The sequence below is a fragment of the Anolis carolinensis genome, chromosome 2 (genome assembly GCF_035594765.1).
Source record: "Anolis carolinensis isolate JA03-04 chromosome 2, rAnoCar3.1.pri, whole genome shotgun sequence".
Classification (NCBI taxonomy): Eukaryota; Metazoa; Chordata; class Lepidosauria; order Squamata; family Dactyloidae; genus Anolis; species Anolis carolinensis.
This window is the reverse complement of record NC_085842.1, coordinates 206,316,571-206,339,681: the sequence shown is the minus strand read 5'-3', so window position 1 is coordinate 206,339,681 and position 23,111 is coordinate 206,316,571. Positions and strand designations below refer to the sequence as shown.

The 23,111-nt window shown below is 39.9% G+C and overlaps 1 protein-coding gene across 1 annotated transcript in view; it reads left to right on the top strand.

The window, feature by feature from the left end:
- Positions 1-78: 78 nt before the first annotated feature.
- Positions 79-23,111, top strand: part of LOC100567621 (stimulated by retinoic acid gene 6 protein-like) — a 31,978-nt gene continuing 8,945 nt past the window's right edge. Inside the window, exons 1-9 of the mRNA XM_008122245.3 lie at positions 79-2,757; positions 5,529-5,601; positions 5,694-5,794; positions 6,562-6,695; positions 8,660-8,783; positions 11,241-11,286; positions 16,338-16,463; positions 17,657-17,727; positions 19,862-19,973. Of these exons, the coding sequence (XP_008120452.2) occupies positions 2,729-2,757; positions 5,529-5,601; positions 5,694-5,794; positions 6,562-6,695; positions 8,660-8,783; positions 11,241-11,286; positions 16,338-16,463; positions 17,657-17,727; positions 19,862-19,973 (816 nt within the window). The 5' untranslated portion in view covers positions 79-2,728. The remainder of the gene's footprint in view (positions 2,758-5,528; positions 5,602-5,693; positions 5,795-6,561; positions 6,696-8,659; positions 8,784-11,240; positions 11,287-16,337; positions 16,464-17,656; positions 17,728-19,861; positions 19,974-23,111) is intronic.

Sequence of the window (23,111 nt, the reverse complement as noted above, 5' to 3'; positions counted from 1 at the left end):
ATAAATTGATCTCATGTATAAATCGAGGGCAGAGTTTGTTTGTTTTTTACTCAAATTTCTAGACTTTGACATGAGTACTAAGAACTTTGGGAGCCTTCCGAGATTTACAAAACTAAAACAAAAAGTATGGTGTAAGTTTTGATTTCTTAATTTTTGGTGCGTACCATGTGTGCGCATCGAATATCACATTGGATATCATGTCATAAGTACGGATCATACAAAACTGATCTAACTTAACGTTTTTGCACATGCCTAATGAGTAAAATCATCCTTCCCCCTTCACTAGGGTTAGGGGCCCAGACCCCTGCGAAAGTGTGAACATCTCTTTAGGAATTTCTAAATTTTCCTGCATGGCTCTAGAACAGGGGTCCCTAAACTAAGGTCGGTGGGCTGGATGTGGCCCTCCGCGGTCATTTATTCGGCCCTGCCCTAAACTTTAGATTTGGGGTCACCCTAACTCTGAAATGACTTCAAGGCACACACAACAACATTCCCAATTAACTTGATTATCTCATCAGTGAAAAGCAGGCCCACACTTCCTATTGAAATATTGGTTATTGTTCTTCATTTGAAATATTGTATTTTTCTTTCATTGATTTTTGCACTACGAATAAGATATGTGCAATGTGCATAGGAATTCATGCTTTTTTCAAACTATATCCCACTCCCCAACAGCTTAAGGGGACCGTGAAATGGCCCTCAGCTTCAAATATTTGAGGACTCCTGCTCTAGAACTGACCATGAAATCACATTAGAGGACCTAGAAATCCTGAGTGATGTTTTCTCTCTAGAAATCTCTAGGTCCACCACCATTCCTGGAGGGAATTGACCATAGGGTCACACTGGAGACCTAGATATACATCCATTTCCATGTTCTAGCACAACTACAGTAGAGTCTCACTTATCCAACACTCGCTTATCCAACGTTCTGGATTATCCAACGCATTTTTGTAGTCAATATTTTCAATATATTGTGATATTTTGGTGCTAAATTCATAAATACAGTAATTACTACATATCATTACTGCATATTGAACTACTTTTTCTGCCAAATTTGTTGTTAAACATGATGTTTTGGTGCTTCATTTGTAAAATCATAACCTAATTTGATGTTTAATAGGCTTTTACTTAATGCCTCCTTATTATCCAACATATTCACTTATCCAACATTCTGCCGGCCCGTTTATGTTGAATAAGTGAGACTCTACTGTAATTTGTAATTTGATGTTATGCCTCTAGATGGAGGTATCTAGTAGTAATCTATTTTGAAGTATGTGTAAAGGGTATCTACAGATAGGCAAAAAGGACTGACCAAGGAAGGCTTGAAACAGATTACTTATAAAGCAAATCTTCCTGTATATTCAGTGTACATTTTCTGACACAAGGCAACAAAATGGTCTTGATTTTGACCTTTGAAATCGGTTAAATAAATCCGTCTCATGGTCTCTTTTTATAAAAGGCTTTTATGAATAAACGTATTACATGGCTTCTAATTTTGTGTAATTCTTGCTGCCACATAATTGGCTTATTTGGCTTCCCCTTACACTGCCTGGAATCAGTCTCGGGAGGTGATTTCCTCAGACAGCCATGGCAACTCCTTTGGCTGTTACTGTGAAACTCCACAGTCACTTCTTCCTTTGGAAGAACAAAGCTGTACAAGCCAAAAAGTCTGTCCTGCATAAACAAAACTAACCTACTCCCTCCAGCATAGCACAGGAATGTAGCCTACGTTTTTCAGCTTCTCTACAGGAAATGAAGCCATTGTATCCTTTGTCTTAGCCTCAGGATAGAACCCAAAGATGCCAAATGAGATGCCAAGAAATGGAAGTGACTGTGTGTGCTTTAAGAGAAAGATGTCTAATTAGACATCTTTTCCACAGCCATTTCTTAATTATTGCAATAAAAAGCAACAGCAATTGGTAGGGCCAGTCTCCTCCAAGCATTGTTAAACTCCATTTCCCAGCATTCTTCACCATTGACTAAATTGGATACAACTGGGAGTTGCAGTTCAACTCCCTTGCTAGCCAATGGTTCTTAACCTGTGGGTCCCCAGAGGTTTTGACCTTCAACTCCAGAAATCCTAAGAGCTGGTGAACTGGCTGAGATTTCTGGGAGTTGTAGGCCAAAACACCTGGAGACCCACAGGTTGAGAACCACTGAGGTATACAATGGAAAGACCAAGGCTCCTCTTTCTTTATCCAATGTGCCATTGTAAGTAGATTATGTTGTAACTTGCGGTGTATAAATAAACTGACTTCACTCATTTGAAGGTTCTAAAAATAGCAAGGATGGGCTTTCTGCAAATAGCCATACATTCTTGATGTTTGCAAACTCAGAAAATGCAAATTTACATCTGGTGAAGCTATGCCCTTAACCTTGCCCTCTTATTTCATTTGCATTATCACTCATTGATAATAGTTCTTTATTGCAATCCCATCTGAAAATAACCAGGAAATCCCCATTCAATGTGTTGCAGGATACTGCATTTACGTGTCTATACCTGAAGTGAATAATTAACCAAATGTTTGCTTTCTGTTCATGCTTTGCTCTGTGGAAGCTGAGAAATGCCACACATTTGCCTTTGCTATCCTGAATGGTCAAAGGTAAAAGACAAAAATGTATGATGAAACTCATGGCGAGACATAAAGACGAGATGTCTCAGGTATTTCTTTTCACCTTGCTGTGCTTCTAGAATACCATCCATCTAACTGACGGTGACATTCTCAGCATGACTATGATGCCCTTCCATGAGACATGGTAGGTTTAAGCGGTGAAGCTGTGATGCATGTGAGACTTTCATTGGGGAGGTGCATTATACTAGCCAATTCTGGATTTCAGCTAGCTCCTTTAACTGAATCAATAGCATGATATGGAATTAAGGGTGGTGTAACCATGGTCTTCCTAATCCAGTGTTGAACTACAAAATACAAAGTATTTGTAAATGCTCTATTTACAAAGGTTAGGTGGTGATAGTAGGGCACTTCTCTCCCACAACAAAGTTAGAGGGGCTGCAGGAGGGAGAGAAGGAACTAGTTGAGGAACTAGTTCCCTACATTGTTAATCCTACTGAACAAATGCCTCCTTCTCCATCCTTTTACTTTGGCAAAGGTATGTTTGGATATTGTTTTGAGAAGTGCTTTGGTTTGATGAGAATACTTGATGGTGCTGTGTGTCTGCTGTAAAAATCCTGCATGCACAAATGTACACACACACACACACACGGGTATGTGTATTAAACATGCATATTGATCAGAGATCTGCCTGCTTACTTTATCGTTTTTTTAAAAAAGAAAAACCGTGTATTTAATATAACATGTAGTTTAACTCTAAGACTTTGACTTCCAACCTCATAAGGATGGGAATGGGCCTTGTCCTTCTTCTAAGCACTAATGACTCGGGCAGAATCCTGCCAACTTTATATCCATCATTGTGTTACCACAGATAAAGAAAGAGTACTATGGAGACACCAATTGCACAGCGGGTTAAACTGCTGAGCTGCTGAACTTGCTGTCTGAAAGGTCAGCAGTTCGAATCTGGGAGCAGGGTGAGCTTTCACTGTTAGCCCCAGCTTCTGCCAACCTAGCAGTTCGAAAACATGCAACTGTGAGTAGATCAATAGGTACCGCTCCAGTGGGAAGGTAACAGCACTCCATGCAGTCATGTCAGCCACATGACCTTGTAGGTGTCTATGGACAATGCTGGCTCTTCAGCTTAGAAATGGAGATGAGCACTAACCCCCAGAGTTGGACACAACTAGACTTAATGTTGGGAAAACCTTTACCTTTACCTATTATGAATTCACCAACTTTTCTACTGCCTATCCACTCCCAAATCCACGTCTTGGCTTAGCCAGGAAATGCCTGAAGCTGTATTGCCTTTGATGTATTTGGTTATTATTCACACACAGCAGCATGTGTTAATCATTTCATATTATTCAAGGGTCAAGTGAAATATAAGCCGCTTACTGGTAGAGAGAATATTGAATCTAATCCTGGGTGAACACCATTATGCCAGGTACCTCTCTGAACACTGTCAATAAGATTAACATTTTGCTAGCATGACTTCCTTTTAACTCCCTGTTGTATTTTGCAGCAAGTTAGTGATGGATTTACCCTCTACATTTGTGGCTTTAATTTTTTCCAGATTTCATCATTTGTAGATATGATTAATTAAGTCTCTAGGAATTTCTAGATTACCAAGTGCAACTCTGTGGTCAACTTCCATCAGAAGTCACACAAGAGGACCTAGAGATTTCTAGAAAATCTCTCTCCCCTGGTTACAAAAAAAGTCCTTATTTTTTTTTAAAAAAAATCCACTTTCACTGTGGTCTTGTACCCCTAATCCCAGCAAATGTGGAGACCTAGGGCCCTTCCACACAGCCATGTAACCCAGAATATCAAGGCAGAATAACCCACAATATCTGCTCTGAACTGGAATATCTGAGTCCACACTGCCATATATCTCCACAGATTCAAAGACTGTGAAAAGTATAGTTATATGTCAGGGGTTGGGGTGTACACCTTTGTGAAAGTAGAAAAATTACAAATATCTCTGAAAGGGAGTGGAGGAGAAATGGGGCATTGCCATTGTGGTCCCCCGAGGCAAACCATTCTGCCATGGTCTTGGAAGAGGAGGCATGCCAGTTTGTTTACCCTGTGGAGTATAATATTACTTCCTTTTATTTGGAAAACTATACTTCTACGAATGCAGGCTAAAATAGCATTCACTAATTTGCTGCAGCACCCCACTGCTGGTTCAGGTTCAATTTATGATCAACTATAATCCCAAGGTCCCCATATTGTACTTGTTGGGAATTAGAGTTGCCAGGATGTTAGTCCTCTTTGGGGAGCTCTCTATTAGGAATCAACCTTCTTTTAGAAGGGTAGGGGCCCTTCCACACAGCCATATAATCCAGAATATCAAGGCAGATAATCCACAATATCTGCTTTAAACTGGGTTATCTGAGTCCACACTTCCATATAATCCAGTTCAATGTGGATTTTATACAGCTGTGTGGAAGGGGTCTAGGAGACAAATTGCTTCACTGAACTGATACTGAATCAGAATAAACAGGGCAGGCAGCTTCAGGTTACAAACTTAGAAAGGTTTATTGATGGCCTGTACACTTGTGTATGCATGGAGAGCCCACTTCTTAACTTGCGGGTGAAGAGATTAGTTAAAAGTAAGGGCTTCATTTTCACTGGCTGCAGCTTTGTTTCCAGCCCTACAAATAAACACTTGTAACTGTCACCATGCCGAACAGGTCCTCAACTGCTGATTTGCCACTTTCTACTGAATTGATGGGTTCAGGGAAACTGCTATAGCTATGTTTTTTAAAAAATTGTAATATACAGTATGTGCTGGATGCTTTTATTAATTTATTTCATGAGCCATTTCCCAGACATTTCAGTCAGAAATGGTGTGACCTGAGACACGGGGTTCTATTCTGAGGATACCTTTGGGGACCTGGAAACCTTCCTACAGCTCTCAGATAAGTATGTCTATATGTGTTCATGTTTCCTGAACAGGCAGTCAGTAAATGAGACCTGCAACAATTCCATACAGCTGGAACAATTCCTACATTATTCACTTATCCCATCAGTAAGTAGTCTGATTTGATAGGTAGCTTGTCATAGCTGAGAGGGATATTGCTTGATGGGTTGGCATTCATTGCTTTTCTCTGCGCCTTCCAGGTTGTCATAATTATTGTACTCTCCTGCCTGGAAAGAAGAGACAGGAGAAGTCCAGTAGATGAAAAATGGCCTCTTCTCAACAGGAGGTGTGGGATTGTGATGTGAGTCTTGAACCTTGCTGTAGCCCATATTTCTTCAATCCTTGTTTTCTAACACTAGGCTTTTGACTGGAAGAGAACTCATGAGTACACTACCCTTGGCTAAATTTTTTTATTGAAACAGATCCTAATCCAGGAGGAGGAAGAGGAGAGAGCGGGGGGGGGGGGAGGAAGCAAAACTCAGTTCCCAAAAACATATTGGGAAAGCCTTTGGGTATTCTGATAGATGTAAATCCCAATTCTGGAATAAACTAGAGTGATAATACATGTGAGGCAATAGTAGAGGTGTCTCCTAGGACAGATGCCATGATCCAACACATCAACTATGGTCCTAGGAGAGAAGGACAAGAGGAGCTCTTTTGTTGGATCAGCCCAGAGACATCTATATATTTTAAATTTTCTTTTGTTTCTTAGATGTTGTGGAAGAGTTATTTCATTCTACCTTTTTATTCTTCTTCTCTGCAGTGATATCTAAGAATTAGAATTATTACTGGAGTGTAAATGGGATGCTGTGCATCTCAATATGGTGGAAATGACATTGCACGCTTATGCATTATGATTCTGCCTTATCTGCCAAGTGTTCAATGCAGTTCGGGGATTTGTAGATTGGTCATATGCACCAAAAGAGCTCTCTAGCTTAGGATTCGAAGTGCCTTTTCTTTCCTCATGTTTTACTATCAAACAGTATGTACCATGAGAAAAAATATCTTCCTATTGCTCACTCAAAATTCCCTTTCTACTAAGTCTGATTTTTTTCTTGTTTTTCTCAGACCTTTGAATTTTGCAGGGGCATTCAGCAACCGGTGGTCACTAGCTTTTGCCTTTGGGGCGACAGCTAACAAAGTCATGATTATGTTTTCAGAGGGCTATTTTCCACTGCAACATGTACCTGAATGGGTTCCAGGTAAATTGCTTGGTCAGAAACTTCAGTCTAGTGCACAGATCAATTCAGATACTGAGTGAGCCCCATGTTCACAGGGTAATTGGCACAAAGGGTTAAAGCAGAGCAAATGTAGCTCTCTCTCTCTCTCTCTCTCTCTCTCTCTCTCTCTCTCTCTCTCTCTCTCTCTCTCTCTCTCTCTCTCTCTCTCTCTGCTTTTTGAAATTTTCCTTTTCCCCATAGAAAAAAGCACGCATTAGGGCAATGGTTCTCAACCTGTGGGTCCCCAGATGTTTTAGCCTTCAACTCCCAGAAATCCTAACAGCTGGTAAACTGGCTGGGATTTCTAGGAGTTGTAGACCAAAATACCTGGCGACCCACAGGTTGAGAACCACTGTATTAGGGAGATTGAGTGGTTCTAGCAGGCATGGAGTGGTATTGGTATTTCACCTACAGTAAGGTTTGTGAGGGGTGGAGTTAAACCTATCTCCCTATGGTGCTCTCTGGGTGCAAAAGATAAATGAGATAGCTTCCAAAACCCTCTTCCTTTGATTCTTGGGGTCTGAAATTGGAGGATGACTTCCCTAAGATATAGAACATCTCTGCCTTGAATTCGTTTTTGCCGCAACCCCAATAATTAATCTTTCTTGTTGTAATTGTGTGCCTTCAAGCTGGCTCTGACTTATGAATATTTTGTCCTAAGTTTTGTTTGGGATGGGTGGGGTGCCATTGCCTTCCTCTGAGGCTCAGAGAATGAGACTTGCCTATTTGGTTTTCATTAAGAGCAGGGATTTGAACCTAGCCTTCTAAATTTGTAGGACCTCATCCCATGGTGACAAAAGGAACATCAAGGGACATCAAGGCCTACAAGGACACCCATACTTTCACATAATTAAAACAATCTAAAACAGATAAATCTTATAATTCCCATCTCACTTAAAAATAAGCTCATTTATTTATTTCTCTGAAAATGCGGAGCTCTGGAGTTTATTGCTCCCAACTCCAAAAATTCAATTTCTACACATTTTAAAGACAGAGTCTCATGGGCAAATGGCAGCAAAAATACTCTTGTCATTTGATGAGCTCCATGGGACTCTGTCTTTTAAATGACATTAAATTGTGTAGAAATGGGGGAAAGTGCTCACAATGAGTTCCTTAGACCAACATTCAAACCATTATACTACACTGGCTCCTAAATGTAGAGCTACTGCTTTACATGTAAGAAACAAGACTCTGTGGTGCTATGCCATGGAAGTCAGAGGTAGTCAAGTGCAACCCTAAAGCCACATGTAGCCTTCAGGTTGTTTTTGTGACCCCACAATCTATCCAGACTTCACTATGTTTTATAAGACATTTTCCCATGGGTAGTGATGGTGAATTGCTCTTCTATAAGCCTCTAGGAGGGACGGGTCATTTTTTCAATACGCTACACGAATGCCCTGCATTATCCAACATTATAATACCAATTTTTCAAAGTCAGATATGGATTTCTGTCCACTTCTAGTATTTATTGGTGTGGGGGACATTTGGCAGTCTCTGAAGCCCCTGGAAGATTGCAAGGGAGAAATGTTTGCCCCTAAGTTATTGCCCATCTCTCTTTAAGGTGTCTCCACAGCTCTATGCCCACCTTACCAGAAGGAAAAAAATAGTATGTGAGAGACAATGAAGTCCCCTGATGTAGAACTGCATTGAAATCTCAGATCATGGCCTCTGATTCTGGGATTCCTCCTGACCTTGCACATGCAGACCTCCCTCCATCAGAACAGAAACATAATTATGATTTTAAGATTTATTTAAAAGAAATATATAAATGTAATTTTGCCTTTTGCTGGGTGTTTCCAAGTTGTATAACTTTGTTTATTAATATTAACAAAGGAAAGTCGCAACAATTTATGAAAGTTTTCTGTTTACTTGGAGAAGTCCCAAAAAACAAAAACAAAATGAAGAATCTGAGGATATTGAGATGCATTTTCTATCTTTTATTTCAGCAGCCCTTGCAATTCTTCTTGGTGCCATGGAAGTTGGTCTTTCTTCCTATCCACTTTTTGCTTGCCTTTCAACTCGTTCCCAGATTGCAGGGTCCGCACTTGGATTCCTTTACACAGGAATTTGGTGAGCAACCTGAGAAATGGGCCTGAATGGCACTCATAGGGCTGAGTGAAATGGGATGAAGAGAACCCAAAATGGCCACATGTTCACCTGTGTTTACTTTAAGGTGTGCATGGGTAGCACAATCACTATATCCGATGCACTTTATTCTGTTCCATTAGTTGGAAATAATTTCATTGTCTATCCCACCCCAAGTCTTCCATTAAATGCAGCACTTTATCCATCTTCCTCACCCATTGGGTTTACAATATACACTCCTCGCACCTTGGCCCAGTTCGTTCTCATTAATTCCTGTTCTGATTTTAAATTATGTTTTATTATGCTATTGTTATTATTTTAGTATTTACTATATTACTGTGTATAATTGTGTTTTTCTCTTGATGTATTTTTACCTGCTGATGATGTGTGTTATGTATGTATTTTATTTTGTTATATTGTAATTATCTGGGCTTTGCCCCATGTTAGCTGCCCCGGATTCCTTTGGGGAGATGGAGGCGGGGTACAAAAATAAAGTTATTATTTTATTGTATGACACAGCAAACAAGATAGATATGCTGGATTTCGTATCACAAAATCACAAGTTGAATACTTCCCAAGTGTCTAGGACTGTGTGATGTATTATTATTATTATTATTATTATTATTATTATTATTATTATTATTATCATTATTATTAGCGATTTTAGTGATGGACTAGGACTCTGGGGACCACTCGAATTTCCACTCACCTATGGAAACTGAGCTTGGGAAAGTCACACTCTCTCAGCCTCAGAGAAAGGGAAAGACAGCCCCCAGTGCAATGAACCAGCCCCCTTACACGACATTAAATTCTAAGAGGGAGGGCTGTTTCTTCAAGATGTGTTTGAGCACATAGTTCAAAGCTCAGCCCTCTCTGCCTTTACCTTCACCCACTTGCTTGGAAGCAAATCGATCTCTAGGTAAAGAAGCATGGGAATGCCACCAAATATTTTCTGCTTTACTGTGCTTAGGGCAAAGTATGTTTGGTAATAATAATAATAATAATAATAATAATAATAATAATAATAATAATAATAATACACTTTATTTATATTCTGCCCTCTTCCCCTTGGGGACTCAGAACAAGTTAAAACATTTACATACATAGGCAACATTCAATGCCTTTACAATCACATGAGACACACAAACACAAACAAAGGCAAGGCTTCTCCTTTCATTTCCGGCTTCTGGAGGCGGTGCTCATCTCTGGCTCTGAGAGGCGCTTTTCTCCATTTTCAAGCCAAGAAGCCTGCATTGTCACCTCCTGGTCATGTGGCCGGCAAGATTGCTTGGGGCATCTCTTTGCCTTTTCCCATTGAAGCGGCCCCTATTTATCTACTCACATTTACATGTTTTCAAATTGCTAGATTGGAAGGAAATAGGGCTGACAGATGGGAGCTCACCCCATCTTGTGGATTCAAACTGCCAATCTTCAGGTCAGTAGTTCAGCCAGCCTTTAGGTCAGCTGTTCAGCAGCACAGGGTTTACCCCATTGTGTCACCATGGCCTCTTCAGCCTTCAGCCTCCATCCCCTAAAGCCAATGCTTCATTTGAGACTTCCATACTGGGGACACAACAATGGAACTGTGGATATAGTATGGATCTTGTCTTATTAAGTAATATTTTGATAGGCTTCTATTTCCTTCCTCCATCACCACCACCTTCTTTAAGGAGCCCCCAGTGGAGTAGTGGGTTAAAGCCTTGTGACTTGAAGGTTGGGCTGCTGATCTGCAAGCTGCCAGGTTCAAATCCCACCCGGGGAGAGCACGGATGAGCTCCCTCTTATCAGCTCCAGCTCCATGCGGGGACATGAGAGAAGCCTCCCACAAAGATGGTAAAACATCAAAAACATCTGGGCATCCCCTGGGCAACGTCCTTGCAGACAGCCAATTATCTCACTCCAGAAGCGACTTGCAGTTTCTCAAGTTGCTCCTGACACGAAAAAAACCAACCCCCCCCCCCCCAAATCTTCTTTGGCTTTTCTCAGGTGAAGAAAATGCATTGTTTTTTTTTTAAAGACAGTAGCTATATCTTACTAATGCTGTCTGGTTGGGGCTAGTGAATTTCAGAAGAATATAGGCGCTGCACTGTGTAGTCCAAAAAGCAACATCTACATTGGACGCAGTAGCAAAATCCTGGGTTGTTAAGACTTAGTGTAATATAACTGAATTATTTTTGTATTTCTTTGATTTTAAGATGTCATCAATTTTAAGATGCACACTAATTTCACTACCATCAACAGAAAAAAGCTCTATCTGTTCATCCATCCATCTATCTATACATCATCCGTGGTTTTTAAATGCACCCCTTTTCAGAGATGTTTATATGGAAGGAAAAGTGCATCTTGAAAGAATTGCAGTAATTTTTCCTCCTCTTTCTTTCTTTCTTTCTTTTCTTTTCTTTTCTTTTCTTTTCTTTTCTTTTCTTTTTTGTTTTGTTGCAGGTTTGTCGTCATGTTGCTGCACATCACACAGTGCCCCCATGGGCAAGTGAGTATGTCTGGCTAATAATACTAAACCATATAAACTGTTATTTGTATTACCCCCTTTCAGTAGTTCACTCGTATACAAGGACTATGCCAGGGACAGAGTGAGAGACAGACCAACCTGTATGTACATGCAAGAGCTCCTTTCAGACATTGTAATCAATACAAATTGTTTTGAGCAAGGACAGTGCACTTTGCACCCCCATGCTCCTTGGATTCTGATGAACAGCAGATTGCTTTTGATGATGAAGATGAATTATCCAAGATAGTTGTCACTTAAGCTTTCTTTCTTTTTCTTTTTTATGTCAGGAGCGACTTGAGAAACTGTAAGTTGCTTCTGATGTGAGAGAATTGGCCGTCTGCAAGGATGTTGCCCAGGTGAGGCCTAGATGTTTTTATGTTTTACCATCCTTGTGGGAGGCTTCTCTCATGTCTCCACATAGGGAGCTGGAGCTGACAGAGGGAGCTCACCCGCTCTCCCCGGATTTGAACCACTGACATATTGGTCAGCAGTCCTGCCAGTCAGTTTAACCCACTGCGTGACCAGGGTCTCCACATAAGCTAAAATACTAGGATTTTGAAGGGCTGTTAAAATGAACATCTATTATTTTGTTTCAAGGTCTTCGGTGATGGCCATTTACCTATCACAAGAAAAGATTAAATGTGCCACCACAAAATATTTGCATATGTTAATCTATACACACTGATGCATATTTAGTACTTATTGCTGTCATTTAAACAGAAACGGTTCTCATACGAATTGGAGAGGCAGAAAACTTAAGAGTCTCACTAATCATGGGCAGGAGATTAAATGTTAAATATATAGTGTGCAGTAAGCCTCTATTTCTTGTCTAGTTCCAAGTAAGTATATAGGGCCCAATCCATGTTTAAATCATCATGGGCAAACAAGGGACATTTTAATAGTCTCTCCTACTTCACAAATCTTCTTTCTGTAAATCCCAGCATAAAGGATTTTTTAAAAGGTTGAAAGCACCCAGCAGCACAAATTGAGCTTATATTTCTTTATTTAATTAATATCCCACTTTTCTCCTTGCACACAACCCAAGTTTTCTTCCTTGTTAACTTCTCCGCCACCCCCAAAAAGTGGATTTACAAGGTGAAATGGCTATGCAGGGATGGCTTAATTCTTCCCTATTTGTGCCTGGTGACCCCGGTATAGGCTGAGGAATGGAACTCTTTTTGGAAGGTGGAAAAAGAAAGGAAGGGACCAGCTGTTTGTTACACATTCAACAGTATATAGTTCAATTGTTGGTCAGCTCTCTTCCAGTTCAGGTGCTGATAGGCAGCCCCAGACAGTGGAGGCCTTCAAATAGAGGTCTGTCCTAGTTGAGGTAAAAGCCAAGGCTATACTCTGTCCTACTATTGACATAATATAATGTATAATGTAATTCAGGATGCACAAAAAGCAGGCTTCCAGATATTGTTGGCATCCAAGGTTCCTCTCTATTGACTGTCCTGTTAGTTGTAGTCTAGCAACACCTGGATGACTGCACTAACACACACTCTGATTTTGCTTTTAAGGAGTATTTTTTGGAGCACTGTTTGCACATGGCTCTGTGTTTGAACTGTATGTGCATCTGTATCCATTCTTGACCTGTATACAGAAATCCTATTTACTCAGATACAATTCAGGAATGAACACTGGTATGAAAATACCCACAGATATTTGGATAAGTGCATACAGTGGGAGTACATGCTGCACAGAGTAGTGTGTGAGTACCTCCCACCTTTATTACCTTGGGGATGTTGTTGACAACGAAGTAAAGAAGGCTAATCTTGGAGTAAACAATTATCTTGGCCATAGTGCAAGTATAATAATCTTTTAGTGGAGAGAGAAGGTTTATCTGTGGATATGAGTAATCTGCTTTTGATAACCTAGTGAGAGCCAGCACAGTGTATTGTTTTGAGTGTTGGATCTTAACTCTAGAGAACAATGCTTGAATCCTCACTTGGCCATCGAAATCCATTGGGTGACCTTGGGCAAGTCACACTCTTAGCCTGAACTAATTTTGTCAAGAAAATGTCATGATAAGCTTACCTTAGGGTCACCATATACTAGAAACATCTTGGAGAAACACAACAATTACTACAACAATCTGGTGAACCTAAGTGTGATTCTTTATTCTCTGATGTGTGCATTTGTGTGTATGTGTGTGTGTGTGTGTGTATTTGAATACAAAAAAATGAAGTGTAAAAATATAATTTAGGGAAAACTCACCATACAGAAATACAAAACAAAACAAAAGCCTATATGACTCATATGATGCAACACATCTAACGAAATTTCAGCACTAGCCTTCAACTAAGGCCCCTTCCACAGAGCTTAATGAAATCCCACGTTTTCTGCTTTGAACTGGAATATATGGCAGTGTGGACCCAGATAACCCAGTTCAAAGCAGATATTGTGGGATTTTCTGTCTTGATATTCTGGGTTATATGGCTGTGTGTAAGGGTTCTAAGCTACTACAACACAAGGGAGCCAAAATGACCCATCTTTTCAACGATTATCATTGCCCAAAACTGAAGATTCCTTCATACAGATACTTCTAATACTATTCTCCACCTAGTGTTCTTAAATACTTTTGCTACAGCAACAGTGTTACAGAGTATGCTCTTATGCAGAAAACACTAATAAAATCCTGGACCAGTTGTACAGAATAGAGTTGCCCATTAGAAATATAGAAAGGTGTCCTCTGGTACTTTTGGACTGCACCTCCTGTCAGACTGAGCCAACATACCCTGTGGTCAGGAGTGATAAGAGCTGTAGTCAAAAACATCAGAAGAGCTCAGGATTTTGGTACGCCAGTTTAATCATTCTGAATGTTGTTATCTTGCAAATTTGGATTCTTAAACATTTTGCCCAGCTAATCTTCCTTGTCCTTCAATAGTGAAAAACGATTAACTGAGCAAAGTGACTTATCTAGTCTTCAAAGCAAACATTTATATCTTTCCTAAACATTTGAATGTTTGGCAGATCCTTCAGAACTGGTTGTTTTTCTTTGCATTTTGAATGTTATGTGATGTATTTAGACAGTTTCTAAGCCTGGGAATTTGCTGGTGGAAGGACATACCAATTATTACATTTAAATAGACCTTTTTGTTTCAAAACAAGGTTTTGATTTTTTTCTGTTCTACTTATACCTTATGATTTTAGCACACCATTTGTGAAAATTATTCCCTTGAGGGGTGTGGAGAAGGATTACATGCAGGTGATAAATGACACCTAGATAGGGTTGGGATTAATAATTATAATTATGGAGTTGTGTGGTCATTAGGCTTGGGCCTGGATCAGTTTGACTGAAAGTGATTTGTAATATTCAGTGGTCCATTTCGTGTAATCCCCCGAAAACAGAATGGGGAGGAGGGAACCGAAAAGCTGGGCAAAACGGATCAAGAGAGCCGGATTTATCGGCTACTGGAGAGAATGAAGTTAAGTTTCCATTATACCTGAGGCAGGGATCTGCCATGGGGCTCCTGGAGAAGATCCTGCAGTATCTTTTCTCCCTTCCTGGCAGTGGAAAGGTTTCCTAGACTCCTCCTCGAGAGAGGGCCCTGCTGGGAACTCACTTTCCCAGCAGCACTTGCATGGGTCGGGCATTGAAAAGTTTCTGAGTTCCTCTTGGAGCATGATGGGAGTTGAAGGTTCCCTGTCTTGCTTTCTCATCTAATAAAAGGCCTGCGTCCATACTCTGGATGAGAATGTACACAATTGGCGATTACAGTTCCCAGAACCCTCTCTTGCAATTTGTCTTATTTTAAAAAATGTTATGGTATAAACTGAAAATAATTCTAAAAAATCAGGAGATTGGTGAATTGTTCTGAAACTTGGTAGGCCTGCAGTTGCAAATGGGGTCTAAAACTGAAGTAGGTTTTATGCAGATAGGTCTTAAAATGACAGAAGATTGAGCCTTTAAAGTTTCCTATTTTAGCCAATGGGCCAAATCTTTGCCGAAAATGGACCCCTAAACAGCATGCCTTTTGGATGAATTGCAGCCAAGTGGCCATTACTCCATATACAAGCAGGGGTGCATCCAGACAGCAAAATTATAATATTTTGACATCATTTTAACTGTCATAGTTGCATACTATAGAATTCTAGTGTTTGTGGCCTGTTAGAGAGCTATAGTGCTGTAGTTTAAGAAAGTATTCCAGCAAAACTCTGTAACAGACACTACATAATTCACCGAACTATACATACTAGGATTCTGTAGGATGGACTCACTGCTGTTTTAATGGTATCAAACTGCTATTGTGGACTGTGGATGCACCACAGGGCATATTTAAGGCTAAGGTCTTGTATTTTAGCAATTGCTTGATTGGTGAGGAAGAGGCTTTTAGTAGGTGCTATATTTCTTTTACTGTTGTGTCTTTAATGCAACTGTTTTTAATATGATAATTTAGATGTGTTTTAACCCTTGGAGATACATCCAACTGTTTCAACTCTAATATTGATGCTCTTGTATGCTTCCAAGTAATTTCTGACTTATGGTGACCCTAGGGTGCCCTATCATGGGATTTTCTTGGCAACATTGTTATATTGGTTCATATTGGATTTGCCCTTACTTTCCTCTGAGGCCAAGAAAATGTGATTTGCCCAAGGCCATCCTGTGGGTTTTCATGCTAAGTTGGAATTCAAACCCAGGTCTTCAGAGCCCTAATACAAAATCCAAACCACTACATCATGCTTATGCTCTGCATATGAAAGATTTACAGGACTTGTTAAATCACCATCTTTGTAAATCTCATTAATTTAAAGCTGTAGTTGAGACTGAGGTTAGAATCTTGTTAATTAGTCCCAAGTACAGACGATCCACCGGGTTCACTGGTGAATCAACACATAAGTATATTTCATTGACTCAATGGATCCATTCAAGTTGAACTATCAATAAGATCAGACCTAACAACTGGATTTACTTGTACTTTGCACTCTTGTGAGAAAGCTACATAGTGCTGAGGCCTGCTTGAAGTATAGAAATTACCAGCAATTAATTGCATCAGTTGGAAACGTTCTAAATCCATTTTTTATTTGCACAGATGGTGGGAGTATATGAAAATATCATTTTTTACTGGCCCTCACTGCTCTGCCTGATATTTCTGCTTGGGAGATTTGTCGTTACATTTGTGAAAGTGTCATGGTTCCAATTCCAGACTAATCAAACTGTGAGTATTTTTGCTGGTAATATATTTTCATTGTTTTCATTGAAAATTGCCAAGCTGTCATGCACCTATTTCACAGAAGACAGGTCTAACATGCTAACTTGCAATTACAGCAAGTTATTTGCCTATGGTTTTGATGTTTACATTTGCCTTGAAGCTAAATGTTGGTTTCTGTCATACTATTCCTTGTGCTTCACATAGGTTGATTCCATGTAGGTCTCATTTAACACTTATGTATACACTTACTTATGAAATATAGAGGAAATCCATGGAAGATATCATGGCATGATCTCCTAAACCAGGGGTCCCCAAACTAACGCCCGGGGGCCGGATGCAGCCCTCCAAGGTCATTTACCTGGCCCCCGCCCTCAGTTTTACACTTAGACTCGCCCAAAGTCTGAAATGACTTGAAGGCACACAACAACAAAAATCCTACTTAACTTGACTATACCATTGGCCAGAAGCAGGCCCACACTTCCCATTGAAATCCTGAAAGATTTACAGTATGTTGGTTAAAATTGTTTTTATTTTTAAATATTGTATTTTTCTTTCATTTACTAATGTTGTGCTATGGTAATAATATAATATATTGTGTAAACATATAATATTGATAACAACTTATGTATTTATTTATTACAGTATTTCTACCCCTGCCCTTCTCACCCAATAGGGGACTCAGGGCGGCTAATAATAATAATAATACAATATAATAATATTGTATAATATAATAATATAAATTATATATTATATATTAAATGTACTGTAATATTACTACTAATATTACAGTATAGTGGTATAGTACAATATATTAATATCTAATACTAATCTTGTACTATACTAATAATATAATATATTGTATGTACATATAACTTGTAAGCCGCTCTGAGTCCCCTTCGGGGTGAGAGAGGGTGGGGTATAAATGTAGCAAATAAATAAATAATTGTTGTTGGGGAGGGGGGCATTTACACTACAAATAAGATATGTGCAGTGTGCATAGGAATTTGTATTTGTTTTTTTGTTTTTTTCAAATGATAATTCGGCCCCTCAACAATCTGAGGGACCATGAACTGGCCCTCCACTTAAAAAGTTTGAGGACTCCTGTCCTAAACCGTGCATCGTTCATAGATGCTTCAATCTGCCAACTAACAAACTGAGATTTCTGGAACAATCAAAAGCTCTTTCCTTCTTTCTTACAGGAGGAGACATCTTTCCTGGAAGTGCATCAAGCTCAGTATGTCCAGCAACTGATGAGGAAGCCTCCAATGCAGTGAGGATGGCTATTTTGTTTTGTGCTCATTTTTCTTTTTGAAATTGGAACATTAAAAATTGCAAAATTTTCTCCAGGTCATGTTATATATCCCAACTATTCCTAGATACTCGGAACATTCCTTATTTTCATATGTATCTAGGCAGTTCTACACATAACATGGGCCATTTCTGGCATCTAAAATGCTGATTCTGGCCCACATTGCAGCCTGACAAGAGTCATTCTGAGCCATCTCATCAGTTCTCTCACACCAGAAGTGACTTGCAGTTGTGGGCCAGAGGGCCAACTGCTACAATCGCTCCCTTCTTGTTGTTTAGTTACAGTGATGACAGGGCTATATACCTGCTGCTTGGCAGTCTCCTTTCCTCCTTCTGTGCCATCTGACTGGCAATGGAGCAAGCGAGGAAAGCCCTTCTCCTGTCCCACAGGCTCCTTTGTCAATCACATGGCACAGAAGGAGAAAGGGAACTGGTTAAGCGGCATGTACTGTTGCTGCTGTAGCTGGCATTGACAGGGAGGGAGGTGGCAGGTTGCCATAGGTTATTGGGTGTTGTTCTGCGTTTAAATTGTTGTTTTATGTGCTATTGGTTTTATTTTGTTGTGTACTGTGTGTTTATTTTATGTGTTGTTTTAAGCACTTTGTGCCATAAGTTAGCTGCCCCGAGTCCCTTTGGGGAGATGGAGACAGAGTACAAAAATAAAGTTATTAAAAGTTATCAAATGTCCCTTATTCCCTGAAACCGGCGATTGTAGATGGCTATCAGGATACCCACATCTGTTCCACCTTGGAGCCAGCTGTTGGTGTCTACACTGCCAGAACTCAAGGGAAAGCCTCAATCCTGGTGTAGGATTTGAGCTTTACTCTGAGTTATTTTTACCTGGGATAAAGCTGCATTAAGCCACATTCCTTGTGTTTATCTGGATCAATCTGTGCGCATTTTGTAGCTGCCCACTGGATGATCCAACTCTAAACTGACCTAAATGGTTCAGTGTAGCTGTGACCTCTGTCTCAGTGAACCATGGTAACTGTCTACTTTGTCTATATTTTGCATTTTGGGGAGCCCTTTCTAATGCTGCCTATCAATAGTGGCTGAAGGTTTTAATATCAATTGTATGGTGAATCCACTTTAGATTTTAAAGGAGCTGTTCAAGGTGCTGAATCCTACTCCCAAATCGATTTGGCACTTTGGACAGTTATTTTTAGACTAAACTCTAAAGTAAATTAATCACTACAGACAACCTCCATTTTATGGTGACACAATTAATTTCATAGGGTTTTCTTAGGCAAGGAATACTCAGAGGGGTGTTCCTTGACAGCTCTTTTCTCTGAGAATATAGCCTCTCCATATTTGGCCAGTTGCTATAGATCATTTAGTACTAAAGTGATGAAACATAACCATAACAGATTGACAGTACCCCTTGTTTTTCCTTATGAACCCATATTTAAACCTGTGTTTATTAGTAGTCTAGATGGCATTAATAATATGCATTGACTGATGGTTGATTGAATAAAGCTACCCATAGAAGAGATACTGGCCTGAACCCTATTGGTTACTTCCAGCTAGTGTAGATTTGTTGACTCCATTGTTGAATGATGAGTTGACTCATAGGTAAACTGCACTGATTCAAGACATCTACTCTTGTTGGAATTGCACTATGTAACAAAATTTGATAAACTTATGTCCCTGGTTTAAAAGTGTTATTTCCTTTTTAATTGTGCAGTACTTCCTTTGAAAGTAGATGTTATACTCTAGAAACTTTGTTTTTGTGGCTGTCATTTTCAACCTTTCATATGCCGTTTTTAACCTTTTGTGTAGAGCTCAAAAACAAAGTTTTTGCCATTTAATACACTTTCTCATGTTTTAAAAGAAAGAACCAATTAGGAAATGTAATTTATAACCCAGGAACATGTTACATAATGTAATAGGATCCAGGGCATTGTTCATAATGGAGAGAAGGCATCTGCTGATGATAGCTATACTGGGGTTTATACTGCATTATCAGAAATGGAATTTGAAGAGAAAAAGGTGCTGTCCACCAAACATTTCCTGACAACAAATCACACTTTCTTTCTTTCTTTTTTCATTGAGACCCATCACCTTAGTATCCTTCATCCATTCTTTGTTCTCGATAGGCAGCCTGAGAAATCCTGGATCCAGCAAAAGATTTACAAATGGGACCCTTACTTTCAGTTTCCGAGCAGAATGATTTGCATGGCTGTGCTGGCCATCATATGCCTCTACATGGTAAGCTGAGAGCTTACATATTATTTCGATTATTTCTTTCCTTCCTGGAGATAGTTTTTTCAGGGTGATGCTTTTGTCTGTGCTGTATGTCCAAGATGTTTTAGGAGAAAAATGATCTCTCACTGCTAATATGTTTTTTGAAAAGAGTTGGGTAACATATTAGCAGTCAACTTTTATGGGGGTTGGGGGCACAAGACCACAGTGACTTCCTCAAACTGTATTTAACACACATCAAAAGTATTTGTAGTAGTAGGATGGGGGCCCAGCTACACACATGCATTCTCTTGTACATTTGCTCTCTTAGAATCATAGAACCATAGAGTTGGAAGAGACCTCATGGGCCATCCAGTCCAACCCCCTGCCAAGAAGCAGGAAAGTTACAGTCAAAGCACCCCCAACAGATGGCCATCCAGCCTCTGCTTAAAAGATTCCAAAGAAAGAGCCTCCACAGCACACCAGGGCAGAGAGTTCCACGGCCGAACAGCTCTCACAGTGAAGAAGTTCTTCCTAATGTTCAGGTGGAATCTCCTTCCTGTAGTTTGAAGCCATTGTTCTGTGTCCTAGTTCATGTGAGAGGGAGGGAATGGGATGGGAGACCATGAAGAGGGCAGCAATGGGAAGATGGCAAGAGCAGTGGGAATGGGTTGTGGCAGCTCCTGCCCTCCTTGTGCTCCCCTATGCCACTCCCTTCCTCTGCCCATCTGTGTTAGAGTATGAAGAAATGCTCATGCACACCTTTGCACCTCTTTTTTTTCCTCCCAGTGACCAAATACTTGATTACTTACTAATCCTGACTTTATACAGCTCAAGATGGACAGTGGTGTTATGACGGTCTCTATCAAAATGGTGTTGGGCAGCAGCAATAATTCAGTCTGTGAATATAAAATGTACAAGCATGAAGAGATGACAGTAATTCCCAGTTGTATCTGCCTATGTTATCAATAAAGAAGCTAGAAATCTGGTCTAGTGCAGGGCTTCTTAAACATTTTCCACTCACAACCCCTTTCCCCCCAAGGTATTTTTACATGATCCCAAGTATATCTATATATATAAAAGAGTGATGGCATCACGGCGATTCACAAAACAACAAAAGTGCAGGCCCCCCAACCTCAAAATTTGACAACACAACCCATCATCCACGCCTCAAGGTTGATACAACAAAAAGAAAAGAAAAATAAAGTCCTAATTAGAGGGAGAGCAATATTTTTTTATCCAATTGCTGCCAGTTTAGAGGGCTAATCTCTGCCCACTTGGTTGCCTAGCAACCAAGGGACAGCCAGGTTTCAGTTAGGGGACAGGCAGATTTAGGCCTCACTTAGGCTTCTTCCACAGATTATCTAATTTGCACTGGATTATATGGCAGTGTAGACTCAAGGCCCTTCCACACAGCTATATAAACCATTTAGAATCTTACATTATCTGCTTTGCACTGGATTATCTTGACTCCACACTACCATATAATCCACTTCAGTGTGCATTTTATACAGCTGTGAAGAAGGAGCCTCATATAATCCAGTTCTGAGCAGATAATATAAGATTAGAAATATACAGTAGAGTCTCACTTATCCAACACTCGCTTATCCAACGTTCTGGATTATCCAACGCATTTTTGTAGTCAATGCTTTCAATATATCGTGATATTTTGGTGCTAAATTCATAAATACAGTAATTACTATATAGCATTACTGTGTACTGAACTACTTTTTCTGACAAATTTGTTGTCTAACATGTTTTGGTGCTTAATTTGTAAAATCATAACTTAATTTGATGTTTAATAGGGTTATCCTTAATTCCTCATTATCCAACATATTCGCTTATCCAACGTTCTGCCGGCCCATTTATGTTGGATAAGTGAGACTCTACTGTACTGTATTTACAAATTAACCACTAAAATATCACAATTAATTTAAAACACTGACTACAAAAACATTGATTATGAAAAGGCAGACTGCGTTGGATAATCCAGAACATTGTATAAGCGAATGTTGGATAAGTGAGATTCTTCTTTAATATGAAATAATTACTGGGATAGAATAATGCAGAACAATATAATCTCTAAAACCAGGACAGTAAATAAACAGGGGAATTCCACACAGGAAACAATCAGGGCCAGCTAACACCTCCCAACAAAGTATTCCCATAATCAAAGTCTGCCAAAGCCTGTTTTCTCAGGGCCACAGACAGTAGAAGCACATAAAATATCGCAAACAACATCACTCTGAAAACAAGGGAATTCCAGACAGGAAACAATCAGGGCCAGCTAACACCTCCCAACAAAAAATTCACTCAGGGAGGAAACAGCCAGGCTTTAAAGCTGCAAGGCCATTACATCCTAATCATTTTTCCTAATTGCAGCATTCATACTTGCCTCCAACAAACAAACAAAAAAACCAATCAGAAATATTGTATATTCACAACCTTTAGGAAATAATATCTCCTGATGGCGCAGCATGTTAAAGCGCTGAGCTGCTGAACTTCTGGACTGAAAGGCCACAGGTTTGAATTGGGGGAGCGGAGAGAGCCTCCACTGTTAGCCCCAGCTTCTGCCAACCCAGAAGTTCGAAAACATGCAAATGTGAGTGCATCAATAGGTACTGCTCCGGCGGGAAGGTAACGCCGCTCCATGTAGTCATCCCACATGACCTCGGAGGAGTCTACGGACAACGCCGGCTCTTTGGCTTAGAAATGGAGATGAGCACCAACCCCCATAGTCAGACATGACTGGACTTAACGTCAGGGGAAAACGTTTACCCTTGACCTTAACTACCACCAATTCCTCAATACTTTATTTCCCAGACCACCAGACTTCGCCACAGCAACGCGTGGCCGGGCACAGCTAGTAGGTATATAAAATAGTTATAGAAAACCAAACATGTGCTGATAACAAAGAAGCATTTGCAAGGCTTGCTAAATAGGTGGATTTTAGTTTTTATCAAGTACAGCAGAAGCATTTTCTACAGAGTCCTCTGTAAACTGTGTTGTTGCAATAGATCAGGCATGTGCAAACTTGGGCCATCCAGGTGTTTTGGACGTCAACTCCTACAATTCCTAACAGGCGGCAGTTGAATTCCAAAACACTTTAGACATTCATGTAAATGTCTAAAACAGCCACAAGGTGGCATTCAGAAACCTTTTACT